The 18,316-nt window shown below is 35.3% G+C and overlaps 1 protein-coding gene across 1 annotated transcript in view; it reads right to left on the reverse strand.

Annotated features, from left to right (window-relative positions):
- Nucleotides 1-18,316, reverse strand: part of tmem161b (transmembrane protein 161B) — a 42,805-nt gene that overhangs the window by 12,220 nt on the left and 12,269 nt on the right. Inside the window, 3 exon segments of the mRNA NM_213371.1 lie at nucleotides 6,240-6,396; nucleotides 6,509-6,606; nucleotides 10,277-10,363. Coding sequence (NP_998536.1) covers nucleotides 6,240-6,396; nucleotides 6,509-6,606; nucleotides 10,277-10,363 — 342 coding nt within the window.

The following is an 18,316-nucleotide window of genomic DNA, read 5'->3' on the forward strand; positions in this document are numbered from 1 at the left end:
ACAATACACACATTAAAAATAAGAAAACAAAACAAAAAATCTGTTATGTAATAATGAAATGACCAAAAAGAAAGTTCTGAACTACTAAAAAGTGTTTAATACTTTATTTAAATGGATTTTTTAATGATGCCAGCTTAAAGACATCTCTCATATGGCGAATGAAGTCTTGATGGTTCTGTGGGTTTCATCTATCAAATCTGAGCTTTATGTTGTAATTTTTATTGGAATAGAGTCAGGTGATTGGCTGGGCCTTTCTACAGCTTGATTTTCTCTCTCTGAAGCCATTTGAGAGTTTCTTTGGTTGTGTTTTTGATGAAATGTCCACACCGGTTTCATCTTCATCATCCTGATAATGTAGATGTTGGGCTGAAGCAGCTGAGATTAATTTACACTGACAATGGGCGGAAGGTTGCTGAATAAGTACTGAGAAATTTCAGCTGCTGTCTAGACTCTTACTGCCTATTTACGCTTCCCTTTATTCAAGTGTTCAATACTTTTTCCTGAGTCATTTCATTTTATTACACATAGCTTAATTTGTAAACTAATTAAATTTATAAAATTATTAAATTATATTATATTATATTATATTTCTTTGGTTGTTACCCCCATCCAGTGAAAACTTCAAGTCATTGGCACTTTTAGGAGTGTTTTCTGAGAAAAATAGTGATGTTAAATACTTGTTTCCCCCATAGTACATGCATGTGACGTTTTCTACTTTTCTACTTTAAACTTGTACAATATATGTAATTTATAAAATATATTAGATGACATCATAATAAAAAAAAAAAAAAACATTACATAAAATAAATTTGAAACCCAAAACAGTGTTAAGTGAATGCATTCTAAACGATAAATGATCTCTCTGCATTGGTTTTCGGGCAGAAAGTTTTAGTCAACGTCATTCTTGCTTGAAAAAGAAAATCAAAGTAAAGCTGTACAGGTCGTTCACATATCATATGAGAAGCACAAAACACAGGCTTTACACACATAAATACTTCTGTATAAATGTTCATTACTAACCTTTATGTGAACAGGATTTGATTATAACTGAAGATCAATGATAAATATGAAATGCGAAATAGCCTACTGTATATAAGGTCTGTGATTTTATAAAATAATAAATAAATAAATGCAACATATATGAACACATACAGACCTTTACAGTCTTTGATATGTTCCCATTTACAGAAAAGCTACACACAACATACATTTAGTCCTTATTTAAGAACAACACCCAACATAAAGCCCAGTCAGTGCAAACCTCTCATCTGTATCTTTAATCTTCCCCAGCACATGTAACCTCTTGTTAGAAAGTAATTTCCTCATTTTGAGTTCATAATAGTCCAATAGGTGATGATAATAGTTAAACATGGCAGTTTGTTCATAGTTTGGGTTGCTGAAAGAATCATTTCGCTCCTTTGTTTTTTCAGGCTTCTCCTTTGTTTTTTGCACTTCATTCTCACGTTTGTTCGTTTCTGAAAGGAATATACTTCAATAATCACACGCATGTTATTATCATCAGCTCAAGAAGTTCGTTATTTCAAATATAGATGCGCAGCGAGCTCACGCGAGTGAAACCACTTGCGCTTTAGTAGGCCTTGTAAACAACAACAGTGTACACTCCAGTACTCTCTGCTCTTCTTCTTGCCTTTGTGGCTGTTCATCAAGACGATGTCAAGGTTTGTTTGAGCTCTGATCAACCCTGGGTCAACCAAAAACAAGCTGTACTGTAGGGTCCACTGAATGGAAACGGGCTATTACAGGACAGGCACTGCATCCTCTTATCTCCACCTGCTCCTGAAGGTCTACATTCTCTCCAGGAACCTCCCCTCAGGGTGTGATGCCATTGCAGAGAGGCTTTAAGTCACTTTCCAAAACCTTTTTGTTCAATGTTCCTCACTGGTGGAATGATCTTCTAATTCACATACGGACTATGGACACACTAGTATCTTTTACATGACAACTAAAAACCCATCTCCAGAACCCCGGTGAATACCAAAACCACCTATACAAGCACTTTCTATCTCTCTCTCAAAAAAAAAAAAAAAAAAAAAATCTACTCTAGAACTTAATTCTCTGAGCACAAACACTTCTCTGTGTATTGCCTCTTCTTGTTGAATCGCTGAATGCCTCCTCAATTGTAAGTCGCTTAGGACACAAAAAAAAAATATATATTTTATCTGAGTGTGAACAATCTTTTATCTCAAAATATCTTTCATTTTGAAACAAGACCGTATTCTCTCGATCACATCTCGGTCACTTGACCGTCCGAATTTAACCAAGCAGCAAAATGAGTTAAGAACAGACGTCTTTGGAAAGTTTCTTTGTAAAGAGGAAAAGGTTCAGTGAAGAACCTACAAACTGTCAAGGAATAGATCCACAAAACATTTGTCAACAAACCAGGTGAATCTACCATGTCTGTGCAAGAAGATCAACTGCTGGGGATCGCAAATGAGCACGGCCTTTTAGGGGCCATTCCTATATCACCTCTTTCTAGTTCACGCAAGTTCAATATTTACAATGAAGGTGACACGCTCGTGCCTTCCAGATCCACACAGGTGATTAATTATTATTATTTAACATTTCGGCAGACTAATTATCTCAGACAAACACGGGACACCCAAAAACTGCAGTGTTTGTAATTTTCTCCATAAATAAAACTTGTATCAGAGTGACAGCAATGTTTTGTCAGCTTGTCATCCTCTGAGAAAACGGTTGAGTGTAGCCTTGAAACCTTTGAAAACACCACCCTCCGGTCCGTAGTAAAATTGTTAAGCGTTGGTTTGTGGTGATAAAAAGGTTGGGGACCACTATGCTAAACGACTAAATGTAAAAGACCACAAATACTCACACACTACCAAGTCATCCCAGACACAACAAACTCACAAAGAAACATGCACTTTATCTGAAAAATGAAAACAATGTGTGTTCTAAAATTGACCCAATATACGAAACATTTAACATCATTATGTGGCTCTTACAGAGTACACAACACTCTGTGAAATCTGTCAACTTTCCGCCCTGACTGTGTCCAAACACTCTTCACATTACCTGACTTCAATTTAAAGAAATGCATTTAAAACACCCCCCATGAACCATTGTCAAAGATAATTTCCCTAAGGTGAGAAACGACAAATTTGAAAAGCAAAGACAGAAAACGTCCAGCTGCGCCTCTCCTGTTACAGCAGCTCGCCCGTATGTGCCAGTTTTGATTATACTGGTCTAGGGTCAATCATTCAACTTGTGGCTACATCGCGCAAATCTGCAAGGCAAGCGGGCGGCCATCTGAGAAAATGTTTCAGTGACCATCACTTTGACAAGGCCATTTTCCGCCAGCACACACTCTCCACTGAGATCAGGAAAAATGGCTCCTTCCTGTCCACATTCAGCCATTTGCACACATATAGACCTATCATCATCGTCATCATCTTCATCACCCTACCAGGCACCTTCCTTCCTTCCTCTCCTTTTTTCCCAGGCAAATCAGTCTGGTGGGCCGTGAAAATTGGGCCTCCAATCTTCTGTGGCAGGCTGAGCTAGGTAAAGGGCAGCGGCGAGCGGAGGGAGATTGATCTTTGTGGACTGTGCCGGGGTTAATGTGTGTGATTTGCCGAGGCACTAGAAGGGGAAAGTAGCAGGTAAAAGGCAACAGGTGCAGCTTTCATCACTCACGGCTAGACTGTCCCTGCTCCGAGCATGAAAATTGAGCTTCTCCATAAGGGTTGTCTTTTACAAAGGAGGTTTTATAATTTGGGAACTGTAGGCATGTTTTTGAATAAAAAACTTTAAAGGTTTATTCTGAGGTTCCGTTAAAAAAAGCTAAATCTCGCTATTTACACTACAGGTCAAAAGTTTAGGGTCAGTATGATTTTTAAATGCTTTAAAATAAGCTTATCCTGCTTATCAAGGCTGCATTTATTTCATCACAAATAAAGTACAAATTGTAAAATTGTGAAATGTTATTGCACTATAAAATAAAAGTAGTTCAAAAGTAGTTTATAATTTAATTTAATCATTTATTCAAGTGGTTTTAACAATGAATTTTCAGCCTCATTACTCCAGTCTTCCAAGTCACATAATATTTTAGAAATCACTCTAATATTAGTTATTATTATTATTGTTAACATTTGTATTATTATTAATATTTTAATTATTAATGGTAATAGTAATAAAAGCAATAACTGACTGGAGTAATAACTAATAATTCATTTAAAACTACAAACAATAAAAAGCAGTTATTTAAAATACAAATAAATATTTAACAATTTAAACATTTATTTTTACATGTAATAAATTCCGCCTTGATGAACAGAATCCTTTTTTTAAAAATAATTAATTAAAATAAAAACCAAAAAAATAAAAAATAAATTGACACCAAACTTTTGACCCATAGTTTATATACAGTATTTTTTGTGTTCAACAGAAGAAAGAAACTCAAATAGGTTTTTTTATTTTAGGTTTTCACTTTATAAACAAGTGAAGGATGTGTAGATGATTACATAATTCATTTTTTTCTTTTTTTTTTGGTGAACTATCCTGTTAATTTTAATTTGTAATTTTATAGGGCACTGAATAATGAATAAAATATAATTACAACAAGCAAGATAAAAGTGAAATAAACTATTCTTATGGTTTTCTGGGGAGTCAAACTGTATTCAGATACAGAAATTAAATAATTAGTACAATAGTACTGCATAGTCTTCATTGTATAAATAATACAACAATGTGCATCTTTATAAGTTACAAACAATTTACAAGCAATTTCTTGTGCCTAAATGCTTTACTCTTTCTTGAAATCAATCAAGCCTTTATTTGTCACTACACTTTCGTATAAATGCACATGTTCTTCCACCAATCAAAACTGCTTTTATCTAAAAATGAAATACATGTAAATAAAAGTAATTGTAAAAATGCAATATTGTGTAAATAACAGATTCTTCAGAAGTGCATTCATGTAATATTTCTTACCACTGTTGACAGTGCATACTATTTTATAGTAAACTTATACTGTTATTTTTTACATATATATAATACCAATTAGTCAAAAATTTAAGTCTTAAAGTCTTAAAGTCTTTAACAAAAAATGCAATTTTGATCAATTTTATTTATTCTTTTACTGTAAAAAATAAATATATAAAATGACTTATCACATTTGTAACTATGGCCCAATCTCAATTCTTGCACTTAGTCCTTTCCACTACCCCTCATTTTATGCATTCACATGAAGAGGTAGGGGTGTCCCAATTCTCTTTAGGTTCAAGGCGTTGGGCTAAGGGGAAGGGCTAGATAGCCCTTGAAACATAGACTCTTCAGGACCACACTCTAAACCAAGGGGTAAGACAATTTCCCAGAATACAAACATCTACAACGACAACAAGGCTGCAACCAGAAGTCAGGAGATGCACAAACTAGTATTTTTTTGTCATTATTATGAATTTTTACAACAAACAAGCATGTTTAATACATCCCTAATGGTGTTCATGTTTTATTGACATGCTTTAAAAAAAAAAAAAACTCCTATAACTCCTGTATAGCAGTCCCACAACATACTTTCGCATCTGTCACTCAAATAAACTGTCAGAAAAGTCTAGCAGCTGGGAATGACCTTTTTTGTCCTGGCCAAATTCCTTCCATTGGCCCTTACCAATCATGGCCTGCCAATCATCCCCATCCACCGAATTAGCTTTATCACTGTCTCTGTGAGCACACTGGCGCCATTGTCCTGTATCTGCCGTCGCACCATCCATGTGGATGCTGCACACTGGTGGTGGTGTAGAGAGACCCCCCCATAATTGTGAAGTGCTTTGGTGTATAGCCATACACAATAAATGCGCTATGTAACACAATACACAATGCTTGCTTGCTTTTTACAGTGTGTTCTATAATGTTAATGTTGTTTTTGTGTGTTTACACAGATGAATATGGCCTGGGTGCAAATGCGCAGTATAGTTACAAGCTTATTATAAATACTACAAATAAATACAAAAAAAATAACGCAACAGCAGTCGTCGATCTCATATGAAGCAAGAGATTGCGATGCCATATGATGACATGTGCAGGTGTTGTAGAGCTGTACAAAAATAGAATTGCGATTGGGTTTAAATTTTTAAAACTAAATTCTTGATATAAGAAAAAAACACAATAGTTTACAGCTATGCACATAATGAAATAATTACAAGAATTATTCCCAATGTATTATGAAAGGGAAAACTCAAGTATTTCGAGCTCGAAAAGGATACATGACAAAGGCTAAGACCAGCAGACTCCACACCACACTGATGTTCATCTCTCCACTGGGCTCCGCCACACAGAAGTACAACTCAGTGATGAGATACACCACCGTGGCGGCCACCGTGAAATCCACCAACCACTGGAATTCAGGAAAATAATGTAGAGCTGGACAAAAAGAGAAGTCGAACAAAAAGAAGCTTTAGGAATTGGTCTTAATAGGTAGATCCTTGAAGCTCAAGGGTTCATTAGGTCTCATCTATGACAACGTGCGAGTTACCCAGTGTGTCCACTTCTGCGATGCACTTTGTCTCCAGTTGAAGGTCGATGTCTTTGGGAATAGTCATCGGCTTATTCTCTAAGTGCCCATTGTACTTTCTGAAAAGCAAAAATGTGAACATAGCACATGTAAAAGTTTGCTCAAAGTAGGCCAAGTCAAAACACAAAGACACACACACACACACACACACACACACACACACACACACACACACACACACACACACACACACACACACACACACACACACACACACAATTGCCAAGTATATTTTGGTTAAAAAAAAGAAATACAGTAGAGTGATTTCTTTTCTCAGATCATTTGCCAATAGTATTGTGAAATTTGTATTAAAATTAATACAACCCAACTGGGCTACTACCCAAAGCAATTGCTATTACCCTAGCATAACATAGAAGGTACACATTTGATAATTTACCGCTTTCCCTGGGAATCCAATTCACAAGCTTAGATTTACTGCAGCCATGTTTAACTATTCGAGACAAAGGGAAACTAAATGGAAACTAGGACTGCATGATATATAGCAAAATGATTGATGTTGTGATAATAGCATATGCGATATATGTATAAATTACATTTATTTTATGCATTGATTATCTAAATTTGACTAATCGGATGGGGCCTTGCTATCATTATCCCCACCTCCCCAGTAGTTGCTGATCTGCTATTGGCTGGAGCACCCTAAAAGTGAAGCCAAAGTTGAGAATAAATACGTATGGTGGGAATCAAGACAACAGTTAGTCAGACTCAGAATATTTGCGTTTTATTTGCGTTTTATTAGAGTTTTTCACTTATTGAAACAGATTTTTTTTTAAGTCTTAATAAGAATCAATTAGATCTAAAAAAAAAAAAAAATATATATATATATATATATATATATATATATATATATGTTTTACCTGTTTATTTTAATAGCATTACATAAATGATTTAAAAATAGCTAATACAAATAGCATTTCTCAAGAGAGATGTTATATTCTAAGTAATATTGTTACGGCAGTACTCTATAACGTCACATATTTTTTCCAGCACGGTGGTAGGTTGTTGACGTGACATTGCATTTTCTGACCCACATGACAAAAATGTACATAATTAGTATTGTAATTATTTAAAATGCATTAACATTTTTTGCAAATTCTCAAAACTTGTATGTGACTGGCTTGAACAATTTATTGCTTCAATAAATTACAGCTCTTTTAAGTTATAAAGAAATTCATAAAATCCTTAATAAATACCTCAGGCCTAAGTACACAGTGGCTATTTTTGTAAATGGCAATTATTGTTTACATGTAAATTTTTTTTTCTTTTTTAAATATTTCCCAAATGATGTTTAACAGAGCAAGACAATTTTCACAGTATGTCTGATAATATTTTTTTCCCTTTGGAGAAAGTCTTCATAAAAAAAAAAAAAAAAAAAAAAAAAAAAAAACATTTTAAGGTCAATATTATTAGCCCCTTTAAGCTATATATTTTTTGATAGTCTACAGAACAAACCATTGTTATACAGTAACTTGCCTAATTACCCTAACCTGCCCAGTTAACTTACTCAACCTAATTAAGCCTTTGAATGTCACTTTAAGCTGTATAGAAGTGACTTGAAAAAGATCTTGTCAAATATTATTTACTGTCATCATGGCAAAGATGAAATAAATCAGTTATTAGAGATGAGTTATTAAAACTATTTTGTTTAGAAATATGTAAAAGAAATCTTCTCTCCATTAAACAGAAATTGGGGAAAAAAATAAACAGATGGGCTAATAATTCAGAGGGGCTAATAATAATAATAATAATAATAATAATAATAATAATAATAATAATAATAATAATAATAATATATTTATATGTATGTTTTGACGGTCACGGAAATACCGCAGGGGGTGGGTCGTGCAGGGCCTCCTTAGTGCCCAGAGCCCCCCCGTAGTGCGTGCCCTGCGGGCCCGTCCGCTACACCACTGTGTTTGATGCAGACTAAAATAAACTAAGGCCAGTTTTACTTAATAATCCCTCATTAAATCTTGCCGTGATGAGACAGAGGAAGTTCAAAACAAGGTCTGCTTATATACTTTGGCGACAAAACACAAACTGGTCTGTCAAATAAAATTTTAATATAAATAAAATTGCAGTGAATTATTCACAGTTTCAGAGTAGCTTATATCAGGCTAAATAATGTTCTGTTAATGCCAATCCATATTGCATCAGTTTTACTTTATTTAATTTAATCAGAATGAATGGAGAATGATTGAGAGGTGCAGTGGCGGAAAGCGCTAAACTGAACATGAATTTAACCACTTGAACGTTTATCTGCACTTCACATTAAACCACAGAATGGTTTCAGAACATTTGGAATATAGTACAGTAGGTCTACATGACAACTTTCTAGGTCCTTATTATAAGCTACCTTCATGGCTTAGTTTTCTTATAAACGCAATATAGCGCATGCGCAAGAACGGATTTGGATCAGTCCCAGATCCAGCAAAACTATGTGGTATCAAACAGACATTCAATTCAAGTATCGGGATCAGTGCATCACTAATATGAACCTAGCCCGAAAAAATAGTAACTTTTTATTTACTGTCGGTCTAGTACTCAATGTAACCAGAGGCCAAGCTTTAAATAAGAAAATTATCTAAACTCTTTTTTAGCAAGATGCTACTGGTCTTTTTGACTGTAGGGGACTTAAAAAAGTGGAGTGATGATTAATTACTGTCGAGGAATACAATTGAACTAAATTTTTATTACTCCTATCATATAATCCTTTAGAAATAAGTCTAATTTGTGGGTCTAATTTGATGCTTAAAAAACCTCTCATTATTAATGTTGAAATGTTACAATTTTTAATATTACTTGTGAAAACTACTTGCTCAAAAGAATCTAATTAATTTAAAATAAAAATCTTCAGGGTCACTTTTGGACAATTTCTCTTTGTAGGAAACCTAACATAAGCAACAGTGCAATAAAAAAATTCCCAATGATGAAAAGTCAAAGGAATGCATCTGAGAAGCAGGCATCAATGTGTGGGATCTTCAACTTTGTCCAAAGGATTTTGTACAGATACATCCCAACAGAGGGCTCTGTCTCTATTGGAGACCAAACACTAGAGTTTGCACATTTTACGGGGGGATTAGAGAAACCCTCCTCGCTATTGAAAAAAAAAAGAGCTAAATCCATACAACGTTCAAATCAAACATATTTTCAGCCATCTCTAATGCCGTCTGCATGACAAAGAACAGAGAAATGAATGTCGGGCTCTGCTGGGAGCGGTGGGATATTGGAAAGGGGCACAGTCCTTAGCGTGAACGAGTCGAGTATGCAAGCTTTCTGCCCTGTGGCTCCAAGCCAGCTGAACCTGAGATTCTTGGACTTCTCCTCTGGGTCTCTGTTGTTTACATAGGTCAGTGTGCACAATGGTGTTCAGCACAAAAGCACTGTGGGCACAGTAGTCTCTCTGCGCTGGATTGCGGCATACCTGCCTGACAAAATGGCCCAAGAACTCCCCGCAGAGCAAAAATGGACTTTTGTTTGAGAACAGGAGGTAGGTATAATAGAGCTGACTATCAAAACTAAGCTGCTAGACACAGGCTAGTCTACCTTTTCAGGGAATTAGCATTGTATGCATAGTCGACAGCTTTCATCTACAGCCGAATACGGGCAACAAAGCTGCTTGATTTTTTATTTTTTTTGTCACTTTGTTGGAGCCGCAAAATGTTCTTCAAACAAGTGCGAGCAATCTGGAGAAATGCAGTGTTGTACCTGTCCTTTTTGCTCTTGCCACCTTTCTGCTGCTTTCCAGCCAGAGTCCTCAGCTCGTCTTCTGTGGGGTGTTGGTACCATCGCAAGCTAACAAGACAAAGAAAATATAGATAAACATTTCCTAATAGTGAATGAAACCTGATTAATACACTATTATTAAAAGAGTCATGAGTAGGCCCACATGGAAACTGCACACTCAGAAATCCACGTTTTTAGCCCATCATTGGGTTTGTTTATTCTCTTGTGTAAATATGTGTAATTTTATATTTACTTAGTTTTTAAATATTTTCAGTAATATTATTGACTAATATTAAAATGCTCATATGATTTATTTACAATACATTTTTTTAAGTAATAGTTTCTGTCTTTTAGTGGATATACTGTAAGACTTGCTTAGTTTACCAAATAAGTGAATCTAGATGAATTTGCATTGTAAACATTAAATAAAAGTTAAAAAATTATTATTTTAATTTTATATATTACGTTTTTAGTTATAATACTCCCAAAATAATTCTGCACAAATCCACCAATTTTTTTACAAAATACTTTGCAGAAATAGTAAAAAATGTTTGCAGATTCTGTTTGGCCCTAATCGTGAGATCTGATGTGTCTTGCAAGATCTGACTGGTCTTACAAGCACATCATATTTAACGCCAATATCCTCACATTTAGTTCCAAATCAGTTATTTTTCGTTCGACAACCAAAGCTAGGACTCAATTCCAAGAACACAGGGAACTATGAAGGTAATTCAGTTGCGAAACTCGAGAGCTTGCAAATGTAAATGTGAGCACTTGTGATAATAATATTTGTATGTGTAGGTTGAAATGTACACTTACAGCTCTGATGTGAACAGCTCAAATCCTCGATTTGCACACACACACAACAATCCACACACTTGTGTTTTGAATTGGAAGTTGCAGATTAATAGTTGTGTATTTGTAAAATGTCATTCACAAATACAAAGTGACAGACACACGTGTGCACGGCAAATTTGATTGCATCTCCATTCTACAACCACAGGTCGGCACTCACAACCTCTCAGATTCGTCAGTACAACTACAAATCTCCCGCGCTCTGACTTTTGCTACACATCTCCCGCGATCTCATCTGTGCACTCGCAGATGCAGAGGCGTGAGCAGCGCGGGGTGGGGGAGGGGCGGGGCTGGTGTAAAGCTGTTTCATTGGCTGAAGCCTGACCAATGAACAATGCCAGCAGCCAACAGGACTGAGGTGCAAAATAATCATTTGCCACGATTATTTTATTATTTAGGGTTTATTTAAACTCTTTTCTGAAGAGATTTTTGTTAAAAATCATAAATTCTGTGGAAATGTACATACCAGTAAAAAAGCAGCAAAAGCAGTTTATTGGCTACAGCCAGCCAATGAGATGGGGCGTTTCTGTTTGTCAGCACACAGGGCAGCTCACGTTGTTGGAGGCCTCGAGCAATCAGAGGGTAAGTTATGATTTTTTAATAATTATCTATATGTTCAATACTGTTAGCTAAGCTAAGGACTGTGCTGGGTGCTTCTCTTGTTTGTTTTTTTATATAAGAAACAGTTTTGAGTTATCTAGGAGCTGCTTTCAATCATGTTATATGGTTCTAAAGATACGATTCAACCCACATGAAATAAGTTGTAATAGCATTTATAGTAAACAATATTACGTTTTTGAACCATACTAACTATAATAAACTGTATTATACTGTATATATTGCAGTATCTACAACTTTGTTAATGAATGCAACAGCACACTGTAGTATTAACTAGCATGAACTTTAATAAATTGAAGTATATTTACACACACACACACACACACACATTAATAGCAATTAAAAATAACACTAGGCGTTTCAGTTTCTTACAGATCATACCGGTTTTGGTTATTATAACCTGCATCATGTCTATCTATCCATCTATCTATTTACATGTTTGTGTACAGTGTGTCCTTTATATCACTTTTTTAATTATGAACGTTACTAACTATAGGTTATTTCTCAGTTTCCTGTAAGGATGGAGTGACAGGAGAGATCAGCGTGTTTCAAGTCAATGAGGAACTCAGAGAAGCTGCATAGCTTGAATAGGATGTTATTTATGCTAAAGATGACATGAGGATCCAGCTCATCTACAAACACTTCAAAATGATTCAGATCATTCAAGAGGAAGCCGACCATTTATTTTCTCTTTTTACCTGCCAAGATGACTACAGATTTGAACAAAACACACACTCACCCACACACACAACTTTTATTTTGATAATTGTTTAGTGTAGTATTTTTACACTTTACTGTAAAGCAGGGGTGTCAAACTCAGTTCCTGAAGGCCCGTAACCCTGCACGTTTTTAGTTGAAACCCTGCTTCAACACACTTAAGTGAAAGTTTCAAACAAACCTGAAGGACTCAATTAGTTTGATCAGGTGTGTTTAATTAGGGTTAGAACTAAACTTTGCAAAGCTGCAGCCCTCCAGGAACTGAGTTTGACACCTGTTCTGTAAGGGAATGTAATTTGTCAAATAAAATTTACAGTCCAAATTAGTGCAGTGCAAATGTCTAGTTACTTGTATTGAAATATTTCAGGGTTTTTCCTTGTTCATAATGAGATGGAGGTGGTAAATCCAACTTCATCATTACCCATCAAATGTTATCTCCTCTTTGATACTTTGCTCAAGCCTTTACTAATGGTCAGAAAGCAGGCCGTTGTGTAAAGCTGGTTGATGCTCGCTGTAATAGAGAGAGATGATGACTGTTCAGCTTATGTTGCTTAACCCTGCAGATGAGATGCTCAAAGTGGACCCTCAGCCGAGCGATGGACACTGTCTCCCTCACCTAGTTGCTCTTCCTTTGAACACACATATCATGTTGAAGGATGCAAGTTGTGGACCTAAATCAGATGTAATGCATGTAGATGTATAAATTAGAAAGAAATGAAACTGCTTTAAAATGTATTAGGTTTTACATATAAATGCGTGTTCTTAACAGATTTGTTTCAACTTGATATTTGCATAATAAATGGCATTAGAATGTTTAGTTTTAAACAGATAGCTATATTTCAATTTTTTCAAATTTAAGCTACATATATATATATATATATATATATATATATATATATATATATATATATATATATATATATATATATATATATATATATTTCAATTTATTAAAGTTCATGCTAGTTAATACTACAGTGTGCTGTTGCATTCATTAACAAAGTTGTAGATACTGCAATATATACAGTATAATACAGTTTATTATAGTTAGTATGGTTCAAAAACGTAATATTGTTTACTATAAATACTATTACAACTTCTTATGTTCTTCTTCATGTGGGTTGAATCGTATCTTTAGAACCATATAACATGATTGAAAGCAGCTCCTAGATAACTCAAAACTGTTTCTTATATAAAAAACAAACAAGAGAAGCACCCAGCACAGTCCTTAGCTTAGCTAACAGTATTGAACATATAGATAATTATTAAAAAATCATAACTTACCCTCTGATTGCTCGAGGCCTCCAACAACGTGAGCTGCCCTGTGTGCTGACAAACAGAAACGCCCCATCTCATTGGCTGGCTGTAGCCAATAAACTGGCTTTGCTGCTCTTTTACTGGTATGTACATTACAGTAGAATTAATGATATTTAACAAAAATCTTTTCAGAAAAGAGTTTAAATAAACCCTAAATAATAAAATAATCGTGGCAAATGATTATTTTGCACCTCAGTCCTGTTGGCTGCTGGCATTGTTCATTGGTCAGGCTTCAGCCAATGAAACAGCTTTACACCAGCCCCGCCCCTCCCCCGCCCCGCGCTGCTCACGCCTCTGCATTTGCAAGTGCACAGATGAGTTCTGCTACAGAGATCGCGGGAGATGTGTAGCAAAAGTCAGAGCGCGGGAGATTTGTAGTTGTACTGACGAATCTGAGAGGTTGTGAGTGCCGACCTGTGGTTGTAGAGCAAAGATGCAGTCAAATTTGCCGTGCACACGTGTGTCTGTCACTTTGTATTTGTGAATGACATTTTACAAATACACAACTATTAATCTGCAACTTCCAATTCAAAACACAAGTGTGTGGATTGTTGTGTGTGTGTGCAAATCGAGGATTTCAGCTGTTCACATCAGAGCTGTAAGTGTACATTTCAACCTACACATACAAATATTATTATCACAAGTGCTCACATTTACATTTGCAAGCTCTCGAGTATTGCTACTGATTTACTTTCATAGGGAACGGACTTGCATTATTGTGAAGATCGGTCTTGCCAGGTCACCTCAGAAGAACAAACTCGTGAGAACATGAGAACAGAGAACATGTCCTGTGAAAAATAAGATTCTGTGTTCTTCCTGATATATATATATATATATATATATATATATATATATATATATATATATATATATATATATATATATATATATATATATAGTTTCTTTATTTAACCAGATAAAAACCCATAGAGGTCAAGATCTCATTTACATGGGTGACCTGGCCATGAGGTCTGTAACACACAACCTATAAAAAATAATAATTATAATTTTATACATTTTTATAAAATTAAGAAAATTTAAAAATACTGTTTAGTTGTTTAGCTATACCACATTACAATATGTTAAAAACACATACATTGAGAAATGGACTGTTGTTGTTTGCAAAAAGGGTTAGGGCGAAATTAGTAATTAGGATGAGCTCAGACATTTTTAGTTCAGACTGAAGAGTATTCCAGGATGAGAGGGCAGCATGACTAAAGGCTCACTTCCCTATTTCAGTTTGAACCCGGGGAACAGTCAAATGATAAGATTCATTTGTACGTACGGCATACTGGCTTTTTGACATATGAAGAAGGAAACTTGGGTATGAAGAAGGCAATAGTCCCAGAAGAGCCTTGTAGACCAGAGTCTTCCAGTGGTTGTACCATCTTACATTCAGAGAAGGTCACTAAGCTTTGGCATACAGTTCACAATGGTGAGTCAGCCTGTAACACTCTCTGAACTTTCATAAGAAATCTATATAAAATGCTGCGCTTCCCACTTCCTTTATTCAGTGGCAATATCTTCTAGGACTTCTTGACTGAGTTTTGCGCTCAAGTCTGTATCGACGCATCCTCGATATCAAGAACACATCTGGAAACTTTCACGAATTCTCCATTCTTGTGGTCTTAAGTTTTGGAACTGAACTTAGATGGCTGATAATGACATACACAAGAACAAATAGACGCAAGAACGCTGAAGAACGCATATTCAGAAACAGTCAATGTCTATGAAACCAGGAAAAGGGGTTCTTAAATAGCAAAAGATTGCTGGGCTACAAGTAAGAACTGATTGCATCAGGTGCTAAGGGCTGAATATCCAAGGCCAACGAAATGGCAGCCGAACATAATGCTGGACACATTATCGCTTCTAATCTCTGTCTATGAAAATTATGATGTGCTGCTTGAACACTTTATTCTCCCTTGTAATTTTCCTTCTAAGCTAAATTATGGCACTCTGAATGAATGGGTTATTACTGCTTTTAATCTATAAAAAAGGGGATTTAAAGCACAATTTCACTTGAGGCGTCCTGAGGTTGAGGCCTTGACATCAGCTACCGGTTCACGGACCTTTCTAGCTACTATCCCCTATATTTCTTTACAGGTTATATCCCAATATTAGTGTTATCATTTTTTTTTTTATTTCAGCTACACTGTAAAAAAAAACTATAAAAAAATATAACGGCAAAAAGTCAAGAAATCAAAGATTTTTTTGTTTGCTTTTTAAAAAAGTTAATCAGGTTTTTCTGAAACACTAAATTTTGTTACAAAGTTCAACATAACATTTTTAGTCAGTTTGATTGATGTAAATTGAGATTGTTAGAAAGGTTAATTTAAAGGGCTCCTATTTTAACCCTTTTTCAAGATTTAAGAAAAGACTTTTTGTGTCTGTTTGCAGTGATTGCTTGTTTATTACTGCATATTATTTATTTTTTAAAAGTTACACTTTATAAACTACAAGTTGATTGCAAAGTGAACCAAAATTAGCAAATTTTTGATAAAAAAACACTTTAAAATATATTTTATAACTGAGAATTTATTTCTATTCTCCTTCTATTTTCTTTCTGAAGCCTAAAAAAAACTTGTCCCATTCTTGTGAACCCAGTCTCATGCCTTGTCTCATGGGATATGCATCTCGTCACACTATTATATTTCTCAAAATAGTCTCCTAAAGTAAACAAGGCAACAGTTATTCGATGGAAGTCACAACAAAAAAGTAACACAGAGAAACTCTACTACAATTTAAGGTACAGTAAGTGTATATTATTTTATAAGTTCTTGTTATGATGAGTGGGACTGGACTGGCAGGCCAGTGGAAAAAGTGGAGACAAGTGACACGTGTGTTACATTGATCTCAGGACTCTCAGAAGAAGGATAAAAGGAGGAGTGATGATGATGATGACAGTGAAGGACAGAACAGGCCAGAGACATTTTATGTTTTATGCCATTTTATGCTGGTCATTTTTGTTTTGTTATTTGTTCTTTTGACGATTAAACTTTAGAATAAATATTAGCGTCATCACTCCAGTCTTCAGTGTCATATGATCATTCTGAAATAATTCTAATATTCTGATTTAGTTGCTTAAATTTCTTTTTTTTTTATGGGAGGAAATTTATCAGAAATGACCAATTCAGTCTTCTCCAAAATTTTACATGTAATTCAATGCATTTCTTTACACTTTCCTTTGCAATAAATTGTTAAATAAATTAGCACATTTAGAGTGAAATTGATTAATTTATCTTCAACATATTGTTATAAGTGATTAAAATAAAAAATGCAAACCAGATATAGAGTTAAATAAAAGTGCTTTTGCTTACCAGATGTAATTTATTTGGATATGATTAAAATGGTGCAGGTCATAGTACATACTGTGCAATTTAAATGCTTGTAATTTAATGGACGAATGTAAAATAAAGTCATTCTTTGTAGGGGAGTTGTAGTGGTACCCATAAACTCCAGAACTCCAAACATCCAAACTCCAGGTTGGCCGTTGCGTTTACATGCTCAACAGAAATGACTGTGATTGGCTCTAATGATCATCGCTTTACCACTTTTCACTAATAGCGAACACAGATATATGGAAACTGAAGTGTTTGAAATACATATATATCAGAGGATCCATTCATGAGCAAACATAAGAGCAATCTGCTGACAGATCAGCTGATAGACATGGATTTCAAATGCTCTCATGTCCATTTCTCTGTGTAAGTACTTGTTTAAGAGATGATCAGTCATATCTGTTGAGCATGTGAACGAAATAGCCAATCGGTGGTGTTTAGGGTGAAGTGAAGTGGTGAAGAGAGTATTGTCAAGAACTTTTACCCATACTCAAAACTGGTACTATTTTTGACTCATCAAAGGCTACGTTCACACTGCAGCCAAATGTGGCCCGAATCAAATTTTTTTGCCCACATGTGACTCAGGTAATGACAGTGTGAACAGCCCAAACAGCATGGAATCTGATCTTTTCAGTTCTGATTTGTACCACTTTCATATGTGGTATTAAATCACACAGATCTGATGTTTTGCAATGCGACCGCAGTGTGAACGGTTATGTCGGATTTCATGCTACTTTTACATAATCTTCGAGCAACATGCGCCATCATTCTGTGCTGCAAATATCATCTACTCCTCAGCAGCACAGTAGGAATGGCACACAGGGTAACTACTTTACCACAGAAAGTTTTTCATATTGAAGACAATTTTGAAGGCAAAACTGGTGCTTGTTAACCAATCTGGTTAACGATTGGGCAACGGTTGGATCGCGAAGCTGAAGAGCGTCGGGGTTGATGCAGATGGGGGATCCGTGCCAGGGCCGGAGTGGGACTCCTTTTTAGCTCTGCAGTTTCAAGCCTAAGACCGGCCCACCTCAGTCGACGACTGACTATATTAAAATAATGTCATTTCCAATTCAGTTTCTAATGACACTAACATGTCTTTTTCAAGGACTGCTTTAGAACTTCAAATGTTTTTCATAAATATGAGAACATTAATTCTTTATAGATATCCAGTCCT

This window comes from Danio rerio, chromosome 5, assembly GCF_049306965.1.
Source record: "Danio rerio strain Tuebingen ecotype United States chromosome 5, GRCz12tu, whole genome shotgun sequence".
Classification (NCBI taxonomy): domain Eukaryota; kingdom Metazoa; phylum Chordata; class Actinopteri; order Cypriniformes; family Danionidae; genus Danio; species Danio rerio.